General features: G+C 41.8%; 1 protein-coding gene across 1 annotated transcript; it reads right to left on the bottom strand.

The window, feature by feature from the left end:
- Positions 1-321: 321 nt before the first annotated feature.
- FAM117B (family with sequence similarity 117 member B) lies at positions 322-25,259 on the bottom strand. Its single transcript, XM_065637654.1, has 8 exons — positions 24,577-25,259; positions 16,314-16,465; positions 10,194-10,286; positions 9,573-9,686; positions 5,301-5,444; positions 4,061-4,286; positions 3,093-3,213; positions 322-1,190 (listed from the first exon to the last, which is right to left on the bottom strand). The coding sequence occupies exons 1-8, from the start codon at positions 25,184-25,186 to the stop codon at positions 875-877; spliced, it is 1,776 nt and encodes a 591-aa protein (XP_065493726.1). The 5' UTR covers positions 25,187-25,259; the 3' UTR covers positions 322-874.
- Between the last annotated feature and the right edge of the window lie 661 nt (positions 25,260-25,920).

The raw sequence follows: 25,920 nt of genomic DNA on the forward strand, positions 1-25,920 counted from the left end.
GTACTGGGGCAAGTGCTTTAAAATGCAATTTACCAGCCAACAAACCAGCACTGGTGGGAATTCTCTGAAGGAAGGAGTTTTAGGAATGTGACTTACCTGAAGCATAAACTTCCGATATTAGAAAAAATGTACACTATATACTAACACTGCTTTTTGGATACTTTTCTGTTTTAATAGCTTCAAGTGTAGTAACTTGTCTTATTTTGCTTAGGGCTGAGGCTGTTCAGCAAGGTCACATAATTTGAGACTGCTGAAATACTTCAGCAATCCTTTGGTCCCATCAGCTATAAAATAGCCAAGGAAAAAAAGAACCTTCCATACAAAAAAAAATAAAATAAAATAAAATAAAGGCAGGGCAGGAGCATCATCAGGAAAGTGTCTTCTAAACATGATCTGCTATGCACCAGAAAAGGTAAATTTTCGTTACAAAATACATGTTTTCATACAAAAGACATCTTGCAAAACCATCTGCTTGCCCCTCCCTCTGCAGATTACAATGGCAAATAGGATCAGCTGGCTGGTCTGGAGAGTTTCGTTTTAATGGAGAAAAAAGTCAAAGGACACGCAGCATTACAACAACTGGTCCTTTAAATGGCAAAGGATGATGATAGTCTTTGTTTTCACCAGTGTTTAAAAAAGCAGGAGAGAAACAGAACCGGAGTCTTCATAAGCAGAAAGTGCAACACAGCGTCAGCTGCTGCATCCTCCTGAACTTCTCAATGTGCTACCAAACTGTCAATTATACAAACAGTTCAATTGTGACGGCGCCAGAAATTATCAAAACGATGCAAATAGTGTGATCACAAAGGTCCAGTCAACTGGTTCCAATTTTTTTCCGCATAGTTGCCCAGCAAAATGTCAAGACAATCTGAATCTATCCTTCAGCTTCCTCAATAGGACCCGATTGCTGGAGCAGAGAGGTCTGTGGTGCTGTGCTTGTTCCACGGGAGATCCTGTCTTGATCTGCGTTTGTAGACAAGGAGGCCACAGAAATGGGCTGGAACAAACTGGGCGTCATGCTGGAAGAGACAGTCAGGCTGTGTGTAGTGCCCTTAAGTGTGAGATCCTGTGTGGGAAGAAGGGGCTTGAGGATGCTGACGAGACAGAAAGCAGAGCCACTTTTCGGAATGAAATTCACCTTGTTCTTGTCAGGGCAGTAGAAGGCTGGAATCTCATGCAATGGCTTTGGCCTAAAAATAAAATACAATAATTTTAAAACGATATCCAGTTCTGTCAATGGCAGCTACGTATTGCTGAACACATGGCCAGAGATGAGCTGAGGTTTAAATGTGAAGTATTTCAGCTACTCAGTAATGTGGATAGCACAGGAATGCCTTCTGTGACTGTCTCTAACCCTGCAAAGTAAATCTACTGAGTTCATCTAACTCTACTTTAAGACAAAACTATGGAAATCCCTTCCACAGCCTCTCTTCCCTGCTGGAAAATAACTATCAGAAATTTATACTCATTTTTGTCTTGTTGCCAGCCTTGTCCTTTAGCCTATAACCTCCCCCTCTCTTCCATGTGTTTGTAAGACAGCCATACGCACTTCTATCTTCTTGCTACTAGGCCAGTCTTTCAGTATACCCTGGTACGGGACATTCTCCTCTGAAAAGGAACTCTGTTCAAGAAATAGGGTACATTTCCACATTAGCTGATTCTCCAAGTGTTCAGAAAATTCAGACACGGTTATAAATATTTTTTAACAAATGAAAATCCTGTACCGAGTCACTCCTGGGGAGATTCTGACTGGACAGAAGAAGGAAATTTTTCACTATGAGAAGGATCAGCCATTGGAATAACCTCCCCAGGGAAGTGGTGGATTCCCCAATATTGGACACTTCTAAGATTCAGCTAGAGAGAGTGCTGGGCCATCTTGTCTAGACCAGGCTTTTGCCAGGAAAGGTTGGACCAGATGATCCTTGTGCTCTCTTCCAACTTGCTATTCTATGATTCTAAACTTCAGATAGAAAATGTTAAACAAAGGTTGAGCTTTACATAGTTACACTCAAGTATTCCACGTACATGTGGCAAGTACCGGACATGACAAAGGTTTTTGCATGAGACTGGAGGGTCTAAGAACCATCATAGTGAGGTAAAAACTTCTGTAGAAGCCTGTTTCACTCTACAGCAAGACAGTCCTATAGCTATGCAAAGACATAAAAAAATAAATGCAAGCCAAATTACAATAGAGTATGTTCTTGGAGCAAGTGAAGACTCTCTGATCGGTTGGCAACATAACTTCCACGCTCTAAACTAGAGACAGGTAACATAAGTTAGTGTAACCCTTCCCACATTGCTATGGAGAGGCCACAGAGATCTCTCAAAATCCACCTGCAGAGATCAGAGATGGGAAATACAAAAAGGCAGCTATAAGTTTTTTAGTTATTACTTATACTAGATGGCATTATTGAGATAATATAGGCATAAAAGAATTAAAACCAAATTATACTCCTTGTGTGGTGAAATGGAATTTTTAACTATAGATTAAGATTCTTGCATCCAAGTGACATAAGGATAGAAAAAATAAAACACCGAAAATAATAAAACATAAAACTCCCAGAATATTCCCAAATGGCAAAAGCTGGCTTTTTCAGAATAACCCAAGCACCAAATAGTCAGGGTCAAATTCCGTACTCTGTCACTAAAAGTTTCAAAATTACATAGACACAGCTGAAAGAGTATGGTCTTCAGAGTCTAGATTACTGGCTGTCCTTGTAAAGCTGTGACATATATGAGCTGATATACCTGCATTACAGTTTCTCATTACCTCTCTCTGCACCTGATGATATTTGAGTTCCTCCCCCACTATCTTCCAGGTAAGAAACAGTCCTCTTGAGTTATGCTGGTTTGTTGTTTGTTTTTTTTTTAAAAAAAAAAAAGTATCTTAAGATTTTGATTTTAACACAAAATTCCAGCAATAAAAGACATACACGTATACTAGCATATAGTCACACAAGATAACAGAGATCAGGGTGTTAGCATGATTTTAGCAACTGGACTAATAATTCTGATCTGAGACAAAAATCAATAAACCAATGAATAACTCTGAATGTTGAATGTTATTTCTTCTGTAGTAAAGATCAACTTACAAGCTTTCCTCAAAGACTTTCACCTTTTCACAGCCCTCTGGAGGTTCACGCTTGAACATGTAGCTGTTGTTGGGTTTTGGTGAGGTAGCATATTTTGGCAAGGGAGAATTATTCCCATTCTCTGCAGGAAGAGAGTATCTCATTACTTCAGTGTGTCACACTATTAAAAAAACAATAGCTATCTTTACATGTCCCCCAAATTGAAACCCACATCTTTACCAATGCTACAAAATTAAGAAACATTTTCATTCGCCTCCAAGTCTTCATTTGCAAATAAGCTTTCTTTTCTCAACCCCTTTCCTCCTTTTTGTTTCTCCTCATATTATTTTCAGGCTCCTCTGCAATCTCTGTTCATTCCTGACCACTTTCTGTTTGTAATTGCAAACCTGAATCTACAGTCCTGTGCCACCACCGTCTACTCAAAAGAAATGGGCAGAAACTATATTCCTTAAAAACCAGTACAGGTTTGTGTGGAATTACAAAATTCTCCTAGTGTATCTCAGAAGACTTCTGGTAAAAAAAGAATCATTAAAAAAAACACAGTTAAACTGTTGCGGGTGTATATATGAAATGCTGGAAGGTTGCCCATTTTGTCCGAAATAATAAAAAAATACCTGACATAAGCAACAGGACTAGCCTATTTTTGCTGTTCCACCTGTCGCTGTACACTCTTGATTCTTCAACTTGCTTAGAGTATTTGAAGAATCTATTATTTAAAAACAAAAACTTGTCTGGGAAGCACATTCTTCAGTCACATCTATCCGGCTCCAATTACAGAGCACTACATATGTGTGCACACATAGTATTTGGAACAATATAGGAAAAAAAAAAGATCACTTACAAAGGAAAAAAATGTTCTACCATTTCTCCATGGATGTGGGAAACAAAGTCCCTCTTTTACTACATGTTCATGCACATAGCAACGGGTTAAAGTTCAGCACTGTTAAACTTGTAGAGTTACACAGTACCTTTATCTCTGGAATCGGCAAGAAGATCATCTGTAGAACATGGACTTTCTTCACTGCCTTCATTCGAGATGGTAAGAAAAGAGGCTGGAGATACTGACTGGGAGCGGCTGCTGTTGTTGCTGCTCCTGTCTGCTCCGCCAGGCGTTTGGGTATCAATGCTGCGAGTGCTGCTGCTCCGCTGAGCCAGCGGAGGTGGTGCTCGGTGCCCATCTGGAATATCTTGAGGCTGTTAAAAATAAAAGGGATCAGATAGCTGCTCTTGTCTAGTTAGTAATTTCTTTAAATCCAGTAATGCCGAGGGGTTTTCTGGGTTTCACAAAACTGGTTGAAGTGGAAAATTTTACCCATTACGCAAGACTCCAACAGAAAATAAAATAAGACCGGTTTGGAAACTAAGGACAAGGGTTTTCAAGATTTCACAGAATCACAGGATTGCCTGGGCTGGAAGGGACCCTCCTGAGTTCGGCTGGTCTAAGACTGTCCAGGACTGTGTCAAGGTTTCAACATCTCCACAGACAGCAATTCCACAACCTCTCTGGGCAACTTGCTCCAGTTTTGAGCAGCCTCACACAATTAAAAAAAAATAGATTAAAAAAGTGTTTTTCTTGTGTTCAGATTGTTTTTTAATTTATGCCCACTTGTTCTTGCCCTGTCATGGGGCACTAAGAGTCCAGTTCCCTCTTCTTCATTCTGCACATCAGATATTTATACACATTGATAAGATCCCCCTGAGCTCGCTCTTCTCAAGGCTGAATAGTCCCAGGTCTCTCAGCCTCTCCTCATATGAAAGATGTTCCAGGCCTTTAACCTTCTTCGTGGCCTGTATTTATGATACTTCGTTACTAAATTTACCTCTAAAAATACCTAACAATAAAAGCTAAAAATGGGCAAGTTATGCTTCAACTGGGATGGGGACAGTTCAGCATGGGAAAAGATAAAGATACTACAAAAACTCCCAAAACAGACCTTTTGTCTTTTCCCCTGTTTTACTGAGATTTCTTATTTTATTGGAAAACTAATTACATCACAGTAATTACAAAGGGAAAAGTTCAAATTCAGGCTTTTCCTCTTCCCTTCTTTTTGCTTTCCAAGGGAGTTTACAACTACCTTTACTAAAGAAAGCAAAACTAATTCCAGGCAAATTTAAATCAAAAACTATGCAAAATAAAGCTTATGACTTAAAAACCTCAAAGCAAACCCAACATAATTACAGAAAGCAATCATTGTGGCAGATACATACAACAAGCTGCTCCTCTTTGTCACCGGTCTCCTTAATTATTATCTCAATCTCCTGATTCAGTCCTTCTACACTGTTTCGGAATCGCGATCCTGTTGATTTGGTAATAGGTATCACAGGAACAAGAGCACTCTTTGGGATAGAGGCCTGAAGAACCAGAGACAAGGAGAAAGCACTGTAGATTTACTTAAAAACACAATTATTTCTCCTTAAAAGTGAGCCTTTAAGCAGAACACAACTACACCGTGATAGCATTTGTGTTGTTAAAATAGATGCCTTAAATGAAGACATAGACATCCTGAATTTTGTTTCAAATCTAATTTCTAGCGGGAAAAGCTTTCAACGATCTAGTCTCTAAACTTCCCTTGATATGGTCTGCCTCCAGCTCAATATTGCTTTACAAGTGAAAATTTAACAGTCAACACTTAAACGTATGTAATTTTGAAGCCTTTAAAATGCAGGGTGTTTCAAAAAAATGGACCCAATTTCAAAGCAGTATAATAACAAATTGGGTCCGTCTTTTCAAAACACCCTGTATATCCACATTCTTTCTGAAGTGAGCTGTACCACAATTTCACTTCCTTCACTTATAGTTTCATTCACACTGTATTTTAATGAGAGTCTGCTGTCACCTACAGTAATATGACATATGAAGAAGGAAAATTATTCCACAAATGCATGATTGCAGTATGCTAGATATGAAGACCAACTTAGTAACTATACTAAGCCAGGAAAGAAGGTTGACAACTTAGGAAGACTTCTGCAGAAAGAATAAAATCTCAAATCCAAATGTTAATACACAGTTGCTTCAAAATGAAGATTAACGTTTTAAAAGTCCAGCATTTCAAAGTATGCACGAAAACTCCATTTGCAGAAAAGATGTTACTGAAGTTTACCAAAGCGCCTCTTGGTGCATCTTGACTTCTCGAGATTCCCCATCCTCTCCATTAGCATCCCCCCTCATTTAAAAAAAAATTTAAAAATTAAAAAAAAAAAAAAAAAAAAAAAAAATCACACCTCCAGAAGGTTAGAAGATTCTGCCCTAAACTTCAAAGCAGACTCTTGGTGATTATGCAGTTGGTCTTAATATTAGTGGTTGCTTAGGATCAATCGATTGGCAAGAGATTAAGGACACATGCTTGCCAGGAAAGCAAAAGGAAGGGGCTTCTGTTTCATAGTGTCAAGCAGCAGCGTAACATCGGCCAAGTACACCGAGGTAAAAAGATTATTCTGAAAGACCTAATCCATTTATTCTTCTGTCTGGCTTCAGCTCTGGCCTCAATTCTAGTTTCCCCATTACATTAATACTGAGAATAAAGGCAGCGGTCATTTGTTTGAGTCCTGTTTACAGATTTAGTACCATGCAATTAATTAAAAATACAACATCCTCAGAAGCATCCTGAGATCACCTGAGGAGGCTATGACCTTTCTGCAAACCCCTCTTCCTGTAAAGAGAGGCAGAACGGAACATTTCTGGCAGCATGAAAAAATAAACAAACAAAAAATACTCAATTGCTCTGGAAAAAAAATAGCATTCAGCAGCAAGGACTTGACCAAGTTCCTCACCAACTATTTCCTGATTCTGAGTAGAGGAACAGGAATAGCTAACAAGCTTATTCCATAGAGAGTTCTTTCTCAAACAAAAATCATAGAGGAAAGAAGCACAACTAAACTATCAGTTGGAGGCTTTGGTGGTAAGAACCACTTTAACATTTTTGGTAAAACTCAAGAATTGTAGCAAAGCTTTGGTGTTTATTAGTAGGGAAGAAAGGAGGAAATAAAACCTCTGGAATCGCTTCTTTTAGTTTTAACTAGAAGAGTAAGCCATTTCCAAAACGTTAAGCAGAGTTTACATGGTCTCTGTGAAGGGACTACTGAGGCAATTTCCTAAAACATCTTCTCAGCCTTTTCAGGACTCCAGCTCCTTGAGCTAAGGAGTCTTTGTATGACCCTCTAGAGTTAGCAACTGCAAGTTTCCTTCAAGTTGGGAATGTAAAAAAAAAAAACAAAATACAAAAAAACAACCAACAACTAAATATTCTAGTCACTAACTGCAAGTGTTTCCACACAGTCGTTCCCACAAATCCTGAAGGAACTGAGCCGCTGCCAGAAATTCTAGTTTAGCAGTTCCCTAGAAAGGAATGAGAAAGCCTTGGAACTTTGCCTCGATGCCTACAGTTACAGATTTGCACTCTTAGAAGCCACCTCTAAATGCCATTAATCTAAACACTTACTCTTTTTGAAGCCTACTGTAACTTCTCCCCTTTGCAAGCAGCCCAACATAGCTGGCACATTATTTACCAAGAAAAACAATGGTTTGCTTTGTAACACAATGCTGGAAAAGCTGCTTTGCCTCAGTTTATATTTTATAGTCTGTTTCACAATCCCAAAACCTAATTATCTGTTGTGCAATATTTTATTCACATACTCTAGAATTTGGCAGAACGAAAAAGGCCTCCATACTGGAAGAAAAACTTCATGAACATGATAATAAAGCAATTATGGTGCAAAAAAAAATTATATATATAAGGGGTCAGGGGGCATTTTTTAGAGTTCCTTTTCAAAATTAAAACCCACTAAGATTGCCCATGTTAAAGTGACAATAGCTTTGCTTTCAGAAACCTACAGGTTTGTAAATACCAAGCCAAACCTGCTAGACTGCATGTAATTCTGAAGGGCCTACACCAGAAGTTCCTCAGTACCCTTTTTTATTTTGGATTAAACACCTCAGTTGGCCAAAAGTACAGAACAAATCTTCAAACAAGTTCTACAAATGTGGATAAAATACTTGCACTGAGTATTTTGACCTGCCTTTTTTTTTAATCCTAAATGTGTCTCACCAATCTTCATAAACTTTCTCAAAAACCCCTAGAAAGGTATTGAGTCATTTATTTGTCTTTCTTATTTCATCATTTCGGACTGTTCTGACTGGAGCTACAGCAGTCACCAAGATGAGCAGCATGCTACACTGCACCCATACTTTGGTAAAGCAGATCAAAATGCAAAAATGTAAGAATTTGTACTAGAAAGGTTGTTTCAAATGCAAACTGTTCTTCTGCTATACAGAAGAGGAGGAGGAGGAAACTGTTTCTGTTTCAAGATTTAAAGAATCTGAACAATTCCTAAATTGTTACGTCAGAAAAACGTAATTCTACATAAAATCCTAAATACAACACTTCTAGTAGCACTGAATTCAAACTAATAACAGTCTGAATTCAAGAGCCACTTATCTCCTGAAAATTCTTGACTTCTGATTAAATGAACCACAGCAGAGATAAGTCAGGGGTGAGACAAAAGATGCTACTGATCTGTATACAAAGTAGGAGTTAAGAAGAACAGTGCAGGAGAAATTCAAAACACTGTTCTACTTTCTTATTGCCTGTCTTGCAGTACAACAGATTCACTCAGGCACCTGACTTCCATCTCTGAAAGAGCAGATTTCCAGAGAAGCTTTACAGCTGAAGTATGTTCTCAATTCACAACACTGACGGTTCCAGTTTCTTTCAACTACGTTGACTTGCAAGGCAGTTTTGAGGGATTTGTTCTTTTTGCAACTGTTTTAAAAATTGTGTGTATATCATAAATATACATTCATGAAGTATCAGTAGGAAAAAAAAGTTTTCTTCTGAAAAAGTGACCAAACTTTCCTGTTGGTTGGGAGGAAGTTACTCAAGCAGAGCAGACTTGAAAAAAAAATCTGTGCATCTAAAAGCCTGTAATTTTTTCCACCTGCTACCAATTGAGCTAAAAATATTATGTCTCTGTGAACCTGACCTCATTAACACTCTTGAGATAAAACTAAAACTGCACACAGAACATGAGGTGGCCTAACCATCACAATTTTTGAAGCGATTACTACTTCCAGTCTCAGAGATTGATAAATGACATGAAAATACCCACCTATTACAAAGGCTGGCTGAAGCCATCAAAACTATAAACACATTAGTAGAGTACATAAAAATCCCACTCAATAGCCCTTTGTCAGGTAAGCTCTCTTTATCAGTTCGTCATAGGCTAAGATGCGTGCTCTTGTCAAGACACAACTTTTTGAAAGCAAGAGTTCAAAGCCAACCTGGGCAGCTACCAAAAGATCCAGGACCCCACGCACTCGAGTAAGTCAAAGGAAATGGATGTGTTTCATAGAATTCACCTATAGCTACAACATATTTAGTAGTACGTGGTACTTGTAAGTTCCCTTTAAGACAAATCACAATCTTGAAAGGAGTTAAAAGTAGTATTAGCGACCCAATATGTCCAAAAAGCACCCAGCCTTACCTGACTGTGGTTAATTGCTGCATGGTTACCATGAAATGGAGACTGTCTTTCTTTATCACGATGATGCCTACTGCTGTGTTTGCTTCTCTGCAATTGTTGACGCAATTTCGCAATCTAGTAAAGGAAAAATTCACATTAGATTTCGCCAGATATATTCAGGCACACACATAGTTTCACCAATTTATTCCACCACTTTGTTAAAATTCTTTACTACCACAACATTCATAATTATTGGCAGCACTAAATTAGACTTAAGTTCTTGCAAACCTAACATGTCAGCTACCATTTCAGCTGAAGGCCAGAAGATACCACTGGAGGTTAAATGAAAGAACTTAAAATACATGAAGTTTGAAGGCAGTTTGCTCACTGCTATATTTCCTCTTTTGATTAAGAACATCACCTGCATTTGACACTTTCTTTCCCACACATTCAGATTAACAATTTTAATAGTCCTACATTTTTATATGAAAATCATACCAAATGAAGAGCTATTTCTTATTTTTTTACCAAGTCCACAATCTGTATAATAAAACAAAGCAGTACAATATTCATGTCTTCCTGAAAACTTCCAGTAGCAGTGCACACCAGTAAAAAGGTATCTCAAATAATAGTGTTTCTGACCTCCTTGAGTTGTTCATTGCTGCCCCACGAGGATGAACGTTTGTGAGAGCTTCTCTTCTTTTCTAAATATTCTTCAGCCCAGGCACTTTCTGTCTGCAGCAAGAAGATTACAGGATTAATCTTAAAAAGGTAATTCCTACTTTCTGGCAGAATACTGTGAGACAAATTAGAAGAGAGAACAGTGTTAAGATTCGCTGGATACCAAACTACGAGTGAAAAGCAGTCACTGACTAGAAGCCTTTCTGACAAGAAAAGTATAAAAAAGTAGACCTACCCTAATATAGGAACGTGCTGGTTTCCCTTTCAAATTATCGAGCACAAGGCAGTATTAACAGCCTGATGTACCACAAGCTGCTACAGAGCTCTGATCAACCAGTGTGACAGTGCTGAGTTTGGGGGAGACAGTATATTTTATTTCCTGCACAGGTGCTCACCTTGTTATTTCTGACACAGTAGCAAGGGTAGCTTGGTGTAAATATTGTGAAAGCCTGCACCAGTAGAGCTTCAAAATCATGTTCTTGCTCAGAAGAATAAGAAAAAAGAAGACACAGCATGTAAGCACCACTAAAGCTATTGCCCTCAAAGGCTTCAGGTTCATAGTTGTCTTAGGCTGAGCAGAAAGCAACACAGATAGTACTAAACCTGCAAACACACCGTGGTAAAAAAGTTCTGAGAAATTCAAAGTATCATTATGACTGTGTGCGTTATGGACAGTTTGTATTCACATCTAACGTGGTCCAGAACGGCCTTCAAAAGCAGTGAACTGTAAAGGCTCTGAGAAGAGGGATAACATCTACCAGGGACCTCCACACAGTCACAAAAAACATACCTAATGGAGCAAGGGGAGGGATTTCTAGGAGCAGCTCATACACTGAAAGAGGCAGCACATTCCTTTAAATTCACTGTTGCCACGCTGCAGTTCTTGGCATACAGCAGCTATCCAGCTAACTCATCCTTAGGAGTCATTGATTTCTCACTTTCTCCTACATACAGGAACTTTTATTGCCTCAAAGACTTCACACCTACAGTGTGCAACAGTTGTCCTTACATTTGAGACTAACAGCTTGCAAGCCACATCTGTACCCGTTAGACAGAACCTCACAAGGCCTTCAATAACGTGGCATTAGTCCCTATTTTGCAGGGAAAATGGAGGTGCAACTCCGAACTTCCGGGCTGCAACTCTCATTGGCTTCAGTCACAGATGTGAGTTTAATGTAAATGAAACCTCTACTATCAGCAGTTTTTCATCTTCGTAATTGCAAATCAAAAGCTAAGCAGGAAAAATTTGAATAATACAGTTAGTAGGGGTGCTTTGAGTTTCCTATTTTATAGTAAAATTAGAATCCATTAGAACCTATTTTTTTTGAGATATGCACTCACTTCATCATAAAATAGAATAGTTGATAACCCCCATTCTCAAATATCAATCCTTGTCTAGTCAATTCTCAAACCTCAGTCTGGAACTCCATTCTATCCCCTAGCTCCTGGAACAGTAAGTTTTGCCACTAATTCTAACTTCCCAATTCAGCATCATCGTTACATTTGCCTATACGAATCTAATTAACACTCTAATCAGTCTTCACGTTAAATTTATATTCAAGACTTTGACTTAAGTTTCAAGACTTATTTCATAAATTAATATCTGATTCATTTCAAAGGAATAATGGTTGCTTTGATGGTCATCCCCAAAACAAATAGTTAGAAATCATTTTAGAGCAAGAGTAGGTATATGACATTAAATTATAGGAAACTTTTACAACAAGACAGACATGTAACACTATTTTAACAAGTCTCCTACTTATTCCCCATATTTTGTTTATAATACTTATTATCAAGAAACACAGATCCAATAACCAAGAAAAAAATATGGATTTCTATTTCTCTAGGTTCTTAAGGTACTCCTGTTTGTTTGTTAGTTGTTACCATTCACAACATCCTTCTGCCTGTTCTAGAATTACAAAGAGAAATGAGTTTAAGGCTAAATTTATCACAGAGAGTAGAACACTTAAGTTTTTGCCTCTAAGACTTTTTTTTTTCCTTTGCAGCTGAAATGAATTTTTTAAGAATTAAAACAATACAAGGTAATTGTCTCATTTTAACTTGTATTTTGACATAGCTATACTTCAAACAGCCACAGGCAAAGCCAAACAAGTTTGATTCAAATGGAAAAAGACACAAGATCACAAACACCTGTTTTAGCAGCACTTAAAACAATAACTGCACGGATGAATTCTAGTCAGACTCTAGGACCTCCAATAATACACTTATTCATCATCTAAACATACTGCATGTACGTAATTCAGTCTGGTTTTATAGACAGGTTTCATCTAAACCATCAGCTGAAGCAGGAGTCTGATGGCCAGACAGGTTCTGTGACCCGGGATTTCTGGCAGCTCCCAGCCGTGACCTGTGGGCATCTCTGGAACGGCCGGCGAGCCGCATGTGTCACCAGCCGCTGTCTCGTCCCAGGCTGCATCCTGAATGACTCGACTCTCTATGCCGGGGTGTCAAACTCATTTTCATCAGTCTCGCAGTTGCCTTCAAATGGCACATACAAGAGAACCATATGATCAGGCCCAGTCAATGTGGTTTTACGAAAGGCAGGTCCTGTTAGACCAACCTGATCTCCTTCTATGACAAGGTGACCCACCTAGTAGATGAGGGAAAGGCTGTGGTTGTTGTGTACTTAGGCTTCAGTAAAGCCTTTGACACCATATCCCACAGCATTCTCCTGGAGAAGCTGCAGCTCATGGCCTGGGTGGGTGTATCTGCGATGGATAAAGAACTGGCTGGAGGGCCGGGCTCAAAGAGTTGTGCTGAACAGAGACAAACCCAGTTGGCGGCTGGTCACAAGTGGTGTCCCCAGGGATCAGTATTGGGGCCAGTTCTGTTTAATCTCTTTATCAATGATCTGGAGGAGGGGATTGAGTGCACCCTAAGTAACTTTGCAGATGACACCAAACTGGGTGGGAGTGTTGATCTGCTGGAGAGTGCGAAAGCCATGCAGAGGGATCTGGCCCGGCTGGATCGATGGGCTGAGGCCAACTGTCTGAGGTGCAACAAGGCCAAGTGCTGGGTCCTGCACTTGGGTCACAACAACCCCATGAACGCTGCAGGCTGGGGAAGAGCGGCTGGAAAAGGACCTGGGGGTGTTGGTGACAGCGGCTGAACATGAGCCAGTATGTGCCCAGGTGGCCAAGAGGCCACCAGCATCCTGGTCTGTATTAGAAATAGTGTGGCCAGCAGGACTAGAGAAGTGATCATGCCACTGTACACGGCACTGGTGAGGCCCCACCTTGAATCCTGTGTTCAGTTTTGGGCCCCTCATCATACGAAGGATACTGAGGTGCTGGAGAGAGTGCAGAGGAGGTAATGAAGCTGGTGGAGGTCCTGGAGCACAAGTCTGATGAGGAGCAGTTGAAGGACCTGGGGCTGTTTAGCCTGGAGAACAGGAGGCTGAGGGGAGACCTTACCGCTCTCTACAACTACCTAAAAGGAGGTTGTAGCATGGAGGGCGTTGGTCTCTTCAGCCAAGTAGCAAGTGATAGGGCAAGAGGAAATGGCCTCAAGTTGCACCAGGGGAGGTTTAGATTGGATATTAGGAAAAAATTCTTCACAGAAAGGGTTATCGGGCATTGGAACAGGCTGCCCAGGGAAGTGGTGGAGTCGCCATCCCTGAAAGTGTTTAAAAGGTGTTTAGACGCGGTTCTTAGGGACATGGTTTAGTACTAGAGTTAGGTTAGGTTATGGCTGGACTCAATGACCCATCCAATGATGGGTCTCTTCCAACTGAAATGACTCTATGATTCTATGCCATTTTAGGACTATATTTATACAGTCCTAACATGGCATTCAGCCCTTTGAAGGCAACCGCAAGGCTGATGGCCCCAGTGAAAATGAGTTTGACACTCCTGCTCTACACCATAAACCCGCAGAATCAAAACACCCCACTTACTCAACTTGAAAATCTTTTATATCTTAATAGATTCGATTCCTGTTCCCAAAACTTTTGAAATCTGAACACATCCATCTCATGTCAGACTTTGTGAAATCTGAAATTACAAACTGGAGCCAGAATATATTGTAAGTGAAACTTCATCCAAACACCACATCTTCAGGAACACTAAACAATACAAATGAAGAGCCTACGCTATCTTGGGAAACTGACTATTGTAAATCAAATTTTTAACTTGTCCCTAGCTCAAATGGTTACTCTTGAGCACACCAGAAAGAGTAAAAGCAACAACATCTCATCAGTGTCACATCAACACAATCTTTGAAGGTACAGATGTATGTCTGTATCACAAAATTTTCTACTGGTTTGATAAATTTTAAATTAGGAAGTTCAAACAGATCATTCTTTTTCCCTCAGCAGTATACTAACATCAATCACCACTAAATATACTCATTCTGCAGAAATATCCAATGCCCTTTACAGTCTTCCCATTCATCTTTGCAAATATATTTCTCCTCATATATGAAAGCCCCACTACCAGAGCAGCTAGATGTGTCAGACTTGGAAGAAAAAGACAAATGAAAAATGTAAGCCAAAAAGGATAATATCTAATCTAGCTGGAAAATAAATGACTCAGATTAAACTGAAACCAAGCTCAGAGAGATCAACTGAGTATAGCAAATGCTGTGGCAGTAGTACAGAAACAGAATTATTTTTTTAGAAGTAGAATCCTAGGAAATCAAATATGAAAATAAATAGCTAAGGCCCCCACACTGATTTAGTTCTGCCTTTTATTGATGCCTTTTAATATCAAAGCATGAGCAGCAATTCCTTGTGTATCAAACACCTTCCTTCATCCTCCTCTTCTTACTACGACTTGCTTTCCTTTTTCACAACATTTTCTAACCGTTTTTCCTACTCGTTTTCCTGCACAGAAAACTTGTTCTTCAGTTCGTTCCACACAGGCATATTCTCCTGCAAAACACCTTATTTTTTGACTTATCTGCTCTTTGAATTGTTGTCCTTTCTGCAAAATGTTGTTGATCTCGAGAAGGCCATACAGCAACAACCAATGCTGCAGACATCATCTGCTCAACATCCCACGCATGTGAGTAGACAGCACACTGAAACCTACGTGGCCACATTTTCATTATTGTTACCAAATCTAAAGCAGGCTCAAGCCCAAGTTCAACTTCCAACTGCATTTTGCTTACGTTCTTTGGAACTGGCGGAGACCTGTTGTCAAAACTATGCCCTATGAATAGGGATTTAAAATTTGATATGTTTGGCTCTTTCTTTCATTCTACAAGTTAGAGAAATCCACTGCCAGGCTGCATCCACAGAAGGAGAAATGAAACACTGGGATATTTGATGGAAAAAATCCATCTTCTGCATACAGTAGGATACCATGTAACAACAGCTCCCTTTCAGGGGAATGATAAAACAGCTGTCACGATAACTGTGGAATTCTTGTAACACCAGCTTCAAACGGTAGGTCGTTCTGTCTTTACAGGTGGCACAGGACTGAACCATTAAAAGCTTGTGAAATTTTGTCAAGTTGTTGAAGTTTATTGGCAAATCGTGTATTTTTTTAATACTTTCCAGTTGAGCTAAATTGGAACGTCATTCACAGTTCAACAAAGCAGCTCCTCCATGTATATAATTCTACACTTGGTGCATACATCCCAGGTGAACATTAAAGGCCTTTTAAAATCAGAGGATGAACAGTCTATCATAGAAAAGGCTACGATAACTTTTACACAGGCACTACAGAAGCTTTTTTATCCAGTTTTAGGACAGACATACATATAAGCAGTCACTAAGTTAACCTGTATATGTTTAAACTAAACACTACTTAACACCAGTGCAACCTAGTGTACTGCACACTGTGAGAACAATGGGAAAACAGCTGTGCGACACATCAGTGTTTTTCCGGGGCAAGAAGAAAGTGAAACTCTTAACAGACATTACAGTTCACAGCCTCTTCTTAGAGAAGAATGCAAATATTTCACATATGCAATAGCAAAGGTAGGATTCCCGCAATTTGAAAGTGAATAGGAACGTGCAAGCAAGAAAGCTAAAGTGGAGGTTTTCAAGTGAACAGCTTCTTACATTTAAATCCCATCCTCACACTTAAGTACTCCGACGTCAAAAATGCGTCCTACCTGCGTGGCTTTGTCTCTCATACACGGAGCAGCTTGTCCATGACTATCACGAGGCCACTGTCCAGCAAGGTATGGAGCGGCAAGCGTATCCAACGAGGACGTCCGGCGAATAATACTGGAAGGGCTTGATGAAGGTGGCCTTGATTTGTCAGCTACAACAAGAACACTTGATTAGAAAGAAAGCAAGACAGCTTAATTATTTGAATTGCCTACAAGAAATCATATCAAATAGAAACTACTTTTAGCATAGGAATTAAGCTTGCTTTCCAGGCACTATTCAGTTCTAATATGCAATGAAATGTGTTTTTATGGTTTCTATGTCACAAACATTGCATTGGTACTCACACATTATTCACTCCCTCAAAGGTGCAACAGTCATTGGATTACTAAATGACAAAGGCTTGGAAGAAATTAAAATAGCTAAGTTTCCTCATACCCTTAGACCAGAAGTCAACTTTGATAAGGTAACGATCTACATTTTACAAGATAATCAAGACATCTCCTCCCTTTACATGCTACTTGGTAACTACATTCACATTTGCCTGACACTACACCTTCTGCAACACCTCATTTTTAGTGTTTACATTGGTATCACTTTCCAGAAAAATTTAGATACTAACAGGAACCTTTACCGGGCAAGGTTAGTTCTAACAGTCATGGGAAGTAACATGAGAAGGAAGAATATGGTTAGAAACAAAAATTTGCATCTGCCAATGATATCTTAAAGTGGCAGTAAAAGATTGCGCTGCAAGCTAATAAGTGTAAACGCTGCAAAGAAAGGTTTCTCAAAATAGTAAATGAGGTTTGTTAAAACAAAGAGACTGACAGACAGGAAAGACCCAGGGTTAAGATACGCACTCTCACATTTGTTACTAGCTATTCTAGATGTAAAATGCAAATCTAGAGATCACAATGACCTAAGCTTACTATCAATTCATCTGCTCCCCACAGAATTATATCTGAAAGAATCGTGTAATAATCTTACCTATAATGAATACAAAGGCCTACAACAAATGGTGAGAACACAGCAAAAAGGATATAGACATCAGATGGAAACTTTACAAGGGCACTGGAAAAACTCACTTATCTGTCCGTCCTGACTGTGCCTTAGGATGACTTCTGCACTAAAGGTATAAATAACATAGCAACTCGCATTCTATATAAACTCATTTATGGGCAAAAGAAGTTGTGCCTGATTAGCACTTGACTGCTAGTCAAAAAGTAAAAACACTGCCATCAGATGTCCAGAATTCATTTTCTAAGCCCTTTCAATCTACTAAAGATACATAAATATTAATAAAAACCTAATAGGTATAGATTTTAGTAGTGTGGACAACATCTTAGTCTCACAGAACACCAGTCTTTCAAATATAAGTCTCATGATATTCTATACTAAATATCTTCATGCAGATTTGGTACTAGAAATGTACACATTTAAAGCGTGGATAATATTTCAATTCAACTATAAGGAAGCAATAATGAGACGCATTCACATAAAACAGGCCAGAAACCTCATCTGGTTTATTATTTCTACTAGTACCAACAATGACAAAAATCTTCCTCCAGAGCTCACAGCAATCTGCTGTCAAGGAACAGCAGCATAGCTCCATTTTCGAGTTACCATGCACTTAAGACCCCCATATCAAATAAATTCTCTGACTACTACTACTAGAGCACACTGAAGGGTCTGTTTGTATTAGAAGAATTCAAGACTATTCATTTTGTCTGTACCACAGGAAAATGTAGCATGCTAATGTAACGTGCCATTCCTTAAAAATTACACTTGCTTCCAAAGTTATACCAAACATGTTATTTGTCTCAGAAATAGTTGCCGTACTCTCCCTATTTCTTTTTCTTCTGAATTATTATTCTTCCTCTTCAAGAAGCTTCTCTCTTTTTACTAAGGGGAAACAGAAAGGATGAGGAAAAAAAAAAACCGAAGCAGCAGAACCTATTACCCTCTCCCCTCCCCCACAAAAATAAAAAAGTGGAAAGAATATTTCCTAGGCAAACAGATAGAATGAAAACTGAAGGGCCTGTTTACTATTTAAGTTCAAGAGAAGCTGCTCATTTCAAGGCACAAAGCCTGTAAGTGCTCTCTTCTCCTCCGATTTAAAAATTCCTTCAAGGAATTATGTTTTCAAATTACTTTTATTTAGATGAAGCAAGGACATTTGGGTATGTTTTTACTTACTTTTCCATCTTCACAACATGTCTTAATACAAATTGCCAGAGTCTGCTACACAACTCCTCTGTGCTGTTCCAAAACATTTCAGTGGAAACATATGCGATGTTTTCATTGCACTTTCCTCTACTATACTTGAAAGCAAGTGTTCAGCTGCTATTTTTCCTTGGTGTGACCTACATAACAAGAGATCTGCCTCCATAGAGATAATAGTTACAACAGCTGCGGCTGATGAAAAACAATGGAGCCGTTTCATCAAATAGACGCTTCTTAAGCATTAGATCTGTTCTAATTGGCCTGATTATCTCTTTAAACCAATATTTGCGATAAATATCAACCCTCCTGTCCATCCACCACTACTCTAACTCTATTTAGAAACACAGTCTTTCTGCAATCTGGCTTCAAACAAAGCAAAATAATAGAACAAAACATAAACAGAACATACACAATACAAATCAAATTTCCCATAATGTGGGAAGACAACAAGCAAGTCCCCATGCCTTCACAAGTCATTGCAGCACAACTGATGGGCTGAAGCTGCTACAGGTAAACTGATAACACACACACACCTATTGCACTTGAGAAGTCGGGTACCTCCAAAGGCAGCAAAACCGAACAAATATAGATGCTTACCGACAACTAACTGAAAGGCAGGAAAAAGAGCGCTGGCTTGGGCATCTTAATATGCAAGTACTACAATTATAACCGAAAAAGGAAATTACAGTGTGAGAACTCATACCTTTAGATAATTCATGGGAGAAAATTTCTACACATAAAGGGAAGCAAAAAAAGAAGGAAGGTCTTACACATTAGAAGGTCCTAAGAGACAAAACACTCTGAAAATTTGTCTCAATTATTTAGGAAAAGCTCAGGACTGTTATTTGAACTGCAAAATATGGATTACTGCTGAAGTGTAACTTGAAGATTGATCTGACAGTCCTGTTTATATCTTTCTACGTATTCGAAATTCAAGTTTTGAGAAAGAAAAATAAAAACTCCAAAGAAATATCTTCTAACAGACACCACAAGAAAACAAAACAAATCTAGCTGGCAAGCAGCACAAAGAACCACTGGAAAAGCATAGGACACCATCAACCTCTCAAAATTCCCTGATACAGTTCTAATTGAAGCTTTTTATACAGGTAGGATACCCAAAAAAGTGAGACCCAACTAGCTTCTCTTGCACCTGGGCATACAGCTAACCTTTTTGTTGTGTTTTGGTCAGCCTTCTCCTCAGCAAGGACATTCATGGGATTTTGCCCATGCATAGCTGTCTTTTCCCAAAAACTCATGCAAAACTCAGGGGTTTCACCTATTTTTTATGTTTCATTGAAAGTAATCAACAGGCTTGGACAGTATTAAGAACAGACACACAGCACAACTCTGTATATTCCCTTTGGAACACAATCTTGGCTACTATCTTCGCGTAAATGTAAAAGAACTACTCACGCTTTTGCTTCTAGTAATTCAAAATCATCCCTCAGTAGGAGAACAACTGAACTAATGTTATTTTACAAAACCAAACCTCAGAAAGCCCAAGAGGCTCAAGTTACTTAATTCTAGTGAATAAAAATATTTTTAATTCAAATAAACTCCCCTGAAGTGTTGGCCAAAAGAAACCTGAAGTATGATGCTGTGAAAACAAATACACTTTCTTTACACCGACCATTTGTTAAACTGCTTAGGTAAGCAAAGAAGGCATGTAACGGTACACAAAGCCTTCTGTACTTTCTTACCCTACAGTAAGATCTTTTATAACTACTGCAAAACCTTGGTAATTGTGGACAGGTCCGCAGCTATTATTGTGTCACTCACCAAATCCTTAAAATAAATAAATTCTACAGTGAAATTTAAAGTGTAATGGAGTTCCATTTCTTCTCCCTACCCCAGGGAAAGGTTCACATCTGAACTCTAAGACTTTCCAATATATTGTTATAACAACTTCCAGCATTTCGCACAAGTATGCTTTAATGTTATGCTTTCATATACTTTTTTAAACAATCAAAAGCCAACATAGTTCCAGATAAAACTAACTAATTTTTCTCCTTAATTTTCAGACTGAGTTTAAATGTCCAATACAATCAACTGGAATATACCAGGAAGTTCAGCATCCAGTAGAGAAATCTCTCACAACCTCAAGGCGCCTGAAAGGGTCAGTAAAAAACTGCTATAGATCTGGTCTTGACCTTCTTGTTTACAGAGCCTGGTGCATTATAACATTTTTGGAATTGAACAGTTTAATTCTTCTGAGATGTGTTTTATATAAGAAAACATATAAGATCACATTTGATCTTCACTCAGTAGATAAACCAAGATTAAAAGTAACAAAGGGAAAGCATACACAGTTCTCCGCCTCATTTTGCAACAGTCCACTAGGAAGTCAAAACAACTTCCTCTACAAGGGGTGGTTTGCAGACACATATGTGAGAACTGAAGTAAAACTGGAGATTGCAGGACAGACTTCACAGTGTAGAAGTGAGGCCTCAACAGTGATGGGAAGGACAAAGCACATTAACGTGCAAGTAGGAGCTAAGTCTGTGAAGTAAGCGCTGGAGACTGCAGGGAGGGAAAGTAGTAGATGAAAACTGAGCAGCAGGAAGATCTAGGCTCTTGGTCATATTTGGGAGGCAAAGGGCAAGAAAAGCACAGCAATTTAGAAACTGTGCCATGGAATCTTCAGTTTGTAACTATCCCATCGTCAACAGGTAATTCAGTTAAGTATTTCCAACATTCAGTTGCAATGCAGCTCACAAAACAAGAAAGGAAAAAAAAAAAAAAAAAAAAAATCACAGAAAATAAGCTACTAAGTCACATTAGTAAATTCACAAGTTGGTGTTTTCAAGTGTGAAGCAGGTTGATGATAAAACTATGTTCAAAACTAGTCAAGTGCTTCCAAGAAATCCAAAAACCATGAAGTTGAGTCTAAAGCATACAACTTACAGAACTAGTATCAAAGTTCAGAAGAAGCTATCATTTGTCTAACCTCAAGGTCCATTTTACTCTAAAAAAAACACAGCTGCAACAATGAACAAAAGCCATCATCAACTGAAAACAAGAAACAGTGAAACCAAAGTTATTCTGCAGTAGATTCTGACTGATACGCTGAAGTGGCTCACGTGGCTTCACAACCGTAGTCTCGTTATCAAAAACAAAGTCCTGCTTCCATGTTCTCAGCTACTACTAAGTTTTCTCATCTAGATGAAGAAAAAATTGAAGTTAACTCAGTCTCTATCAGGCACTGGACTAGACAATACAAATGTTAAGCCATATTAAACAGGTTTAATTTGCCTTTGGGGCCAATACAAGTACCACTCAGAAACAAGAAGCAATTAAACGGACACTAGTCTTCTGTTTTCACACATCTTCTAAAAAGCTAGTGGATTTATCTTTAACACAGTGGAGTGGCCAAATGACTTGTTTCTTTTTATATATATATTAGATCCAGTAAAGAAGTTAGCACGGTTTCAATGGGCTTCTACAGAAGCGGTCTGACGCATGCCTTTACAAACAGCTTTTGAACCTGGATCTCAAGGCCAGCCATCCTGTTCCCCATTCTCTAGGCCAGGAGATTGCACCTTGGGCAAGAGTTTCTATAAAGTTCATAGGAAGAAGACAGGATTTTGTTATGTGTATAAACTCTTTCAGATTACTGATTAACAAGAATCTCAGCTGAATAATACAGACAATCCTCAATCCAAAGCCTCAGAATGTAATCTTAAAAAAACCCTCTGCATTACTCCTATCAGGAAATCTAATTCAGAACCTAAACCCCTTTATGGCACTGCTCTCTTACACTGCAGACAAATAGACTCATGGTAATCTTGAAGGGGTATGTCTGAACCAAAAAAAAAAAAAGTCACACTGACATTATTAGCTTAAGTACTGTACCAGTTGGTTATGACTGTCTCATTTGGCAGCATCATTCCTTAAGAGCCAGGATAGGAAAAAAGCACAAGTCTGATGAGGAGGAACAGGCTGCCCAGGGCAGTGGTGGAGTCACCATCCCTGGAGGGGTTTAAAAGGCATTTAAACACAGTTCTTTGGGACATGGGTTAGTGCCAGAGTCAGGTTATGATTGGACTCGATCCTGAGGGTCTCTTCCAACTGCAATGATTCAATGATTCTAAACCAACCCAACATGGTGGTCTGATTATAATCATTATTTTAGAAAGGAGAAGCAATATAGGAGAAGTGTTAAAGAGAACAGCGCTGGTCCTAGATTTCTGCATATACACTTCTGCACCTTAGTCAGCTTTACTGTGTAGATTACCACAAGCAATTTCATGAAAAAGAGTAGCTGTAAGCTTTGGTTATCTCAAATGTCACAGATTTTTCCAGATTTGAGGACATCAACACAAAGCCTCACTCATGTATTTTTGAGTAAACTTTTATCCCAAGAAAAAGAGTACCTACATACGTAAGCCTCTATTATCCTCAACCAGCTGCCACATATTGCTTAAATTTCAGCATTCCCACTATGTTTTCATTATTCAAAAACATTAAGAAGCAGTTTGCTACAAAATGTATGCCGTTCCCATGCTATTTTCTATCTTTGCAGTAGCGCATGTCATCACTCTCAAGTTCAAACATCCTTCTGCAGGATTTATGTTGAAAGTAACTACTAAGAGAGACACTGAATACTCTTTCCTCCATCTATGTGCAATGCCTACAGTGCTAGCTGGTTTTCTAATCACAACCTTATCGACACTGCTCGGATCAAAAATGCATACCATCTGTCACGAGATGCACAGAAACGGCAGAGGATGCGAAGGGTGAATTTAGTGTTCTGAAGCCTAAGTTTGTACCAAAGTATCTTCAGTGTATCTGCTACAAGCACGTGGAAACCTTTCGGCGGTACTCGCAGAAGCGCTACAGGAGCGGCTACAATGGCCCACATGGCAAGTTTGCCTCGTCTGTCGCTCTTCTCAAAGCCAGGAAGCAGCACGGCGGCAACAAAAGCAACAAGCCCTTCACCACGCACACGCTCCACAAGCGCTGTCACCGGCCGGAGCGGGGCCAGAACGGGGACAAGCCCGGGCACGGCCCTCCCTCTCCCCAGGGGAGCAGGGCGGGGAAACGGGCACACCGCCGACCCCGGGCCTCCCACCCCAAAAAAGCGCTGCCTGCAACTCGGAAGTGCCCGTGGGCGCCGGGCCCGGCGACCGCTGCTGCTCCGCCGTACCGGCCCGGCCGCGCGCGCCTCAGCTAACGGCCGAGCACGCGCACCTCCCCCCCCCTCGCGCGCGCGCCTCAGGTAACGGCCGAGCACGCGCACCTCCCCCCCCCCCCCGCGCGCCTCAGGTAACGGCCGAGCACGCGCACCCCGTCAGGCGGCGGGAGCGCTCACCTCACCCGCTCACTTCATACAATTAGACAAAAGCGTAGGTTTCTTCAGAAAGCAGTGTCATATAAGCAATTTCATCAACAAATGAACCCAGCAAGGACTCCTCTGCACACGCTTTTGAAGAGGATTTTCTGTGAATTGAGATGGGTTTCACAATTAAGGGTGGCCAGAACATCAGGGTATGGATGTTTCTGCTTCCCAGACAATTTGGCATGGTGTTTATCACTCCATCTGTACAGAGAACAGAGCTGAATGCATTTTATCGGTAGCTGCTTTCGGGGACTAAAGTAAACCCTTCTCTTTCCTGATTTGGTCTGCATGGATTTTCAAGGGATTCATAAACTTTAAGGCCAAGAGAACCATTAGATCATCACATCCAATCTCGAATATAGCACATCGAGTTACTCCTTTATTAAGCTCAATAAAGCATAACCATCTTTCTCCCGAAACACCAGTCACCACCGGAAGGTAACAAAAAGAGAGGAAATCTACTATTTTCCTTGCTGACGCCTACTTGTCTTAGCGAGATTAAAGGTTCTTTTTGTGTACGCTATTTTGTATACACTCCCCCCCGCCCCGCGCGCCTCAGGTAACGGCCGAGCACGCGCACACATACCCCCCCCCACCCCCCGCGCGCCTCAGGTAACGGCCGAGCACGCGCACCGCCCCCCCCCCCCGCGCGCCTCAGGTAACGGCCGAGCACGCGCAGCCCGTCAGGCGGCGGCAGCGCTCACCTCTGCAGCCGGGGGAGCCGGGGCTTTTCCTCTCCGGGGAGCTCCTGCCTTGCTCCGGTGAGCGCCGCCGCTGTCGGACCCTGCCCGCCGCCGCAGCGCTGCCCTCCGGCAGCGGAGGCACCGGGGAGGAGCAAGGTGAGGGCCCGCTGCCCGGCGGCGGCGGGGGGGGAGGAGGCGGCGGTAGCTGGTGAGGCCGCGGGGGGCTCCCCCGCGGCCCGCCAGCACGCGTGGGGCTGCCCCGCGAGGCGGCGGCGGCGGGGAGGGCCGCTGGGGCGGCGACGGCGCCGCTTCCCCCTCCCGCCGGCGTGTGCGTGGCCATGGCGGGGCCGCCGCGCCCGCTGCCGGTGGGCGCCACGCGCGTGGGGCTGATGCTCCGCGAGGCGGGCGCCGCGCGTGGGAGCCCCGCGCCCGGGGCGCTCCCGCCGCCGCTCCTCGTGGGGCTGCCATGTTGCTGCTGCTGCTGCTGCTGCTTGAGCTGGAAGGGCACCGTGGCCCGCATGGGCTGGAGGCGGCTGCCCGCTCCCGCTCCGCCGCCCGCCGCCGCGGCGCCGACCCCCAGGGAGGTGGCCGGGGTCGGGGAGCCGTTGCGCCTCACGCGCTGGTGGGACATTGCCCGTTGGGAGCCGGGGCTCGCGGAAAACCGTCGGTGGCGGGGAAGGAAAAGCAGCGCCCCAGCGGGGTCCGACGCCTCAGGCGGCGGCGCCAGCAGCAGCCGCGGTCCCGGCCCCTCCGCGCCGCCGTTCCCGGCCCCGGGCGCCCGGTGCTGCCTCCGCCGCGCGCCTCATCAACAATAGTACCCCGGCCGCCCTGCCCGCCCCCCGCGCCCTCCCATTGGCCGCGCCGCCGCACGGCTCGCGCAGCTACGGCGCGCCCATTGGCTGCGCAGCGCGCTCCTGAGTGGCCGAGCCTGCGCGGGGATTGGGGCGGGGCCAGCGCTTAAAGGAACACGCGGCCCCCGGGCGGCGGTCAGCGGGAAGCGATTGCGCCCCGGGCTGCAGCCCAAGCCCCGGGAGCCCCTGGCCAGGGCAGCACAAACAGGCCCGCGATCCCGCCCCCGAGCGGCGCAGAGCGGGCTCGGGGCCGGCGGGACCGCTCCGCTCCACACCAGGTGTCCGCCGTCACCTGGCAGCCGGTGGGGATGGCGGTGCCGCTTACCCTTGTCTGGGAGCCTGTCCCAAGGAAACGGGTGTGCCTTAGAAATAGGCCTGCTCAATTATTTTTATCCGTAAATGCCCCGTAGCAGAGGACGAGGGCTCAGCAGCGGTTTATCCAATCGCTTTGCCACCAGCTTAGCATTACCCGTGATGGCACCAGATAGGTGGGTAATATCCAGGCAGACTTGAC

The sequence above is a fragment of the Caloenas nicobarica genome, chromosome 6 (assembly GCF_036013445.1).
Source record: "Caloenas nicobarica isolate bCalNic1 chromosome 6, bCalNic1.hap1, whole genome shotgun sequence".
Taxonomy (NCBI): Eukaryota; Metazoa; Chordata; class Aves; order Columbiformes; family Columbidae; genus Caloenas; species Caloenas nicobarica.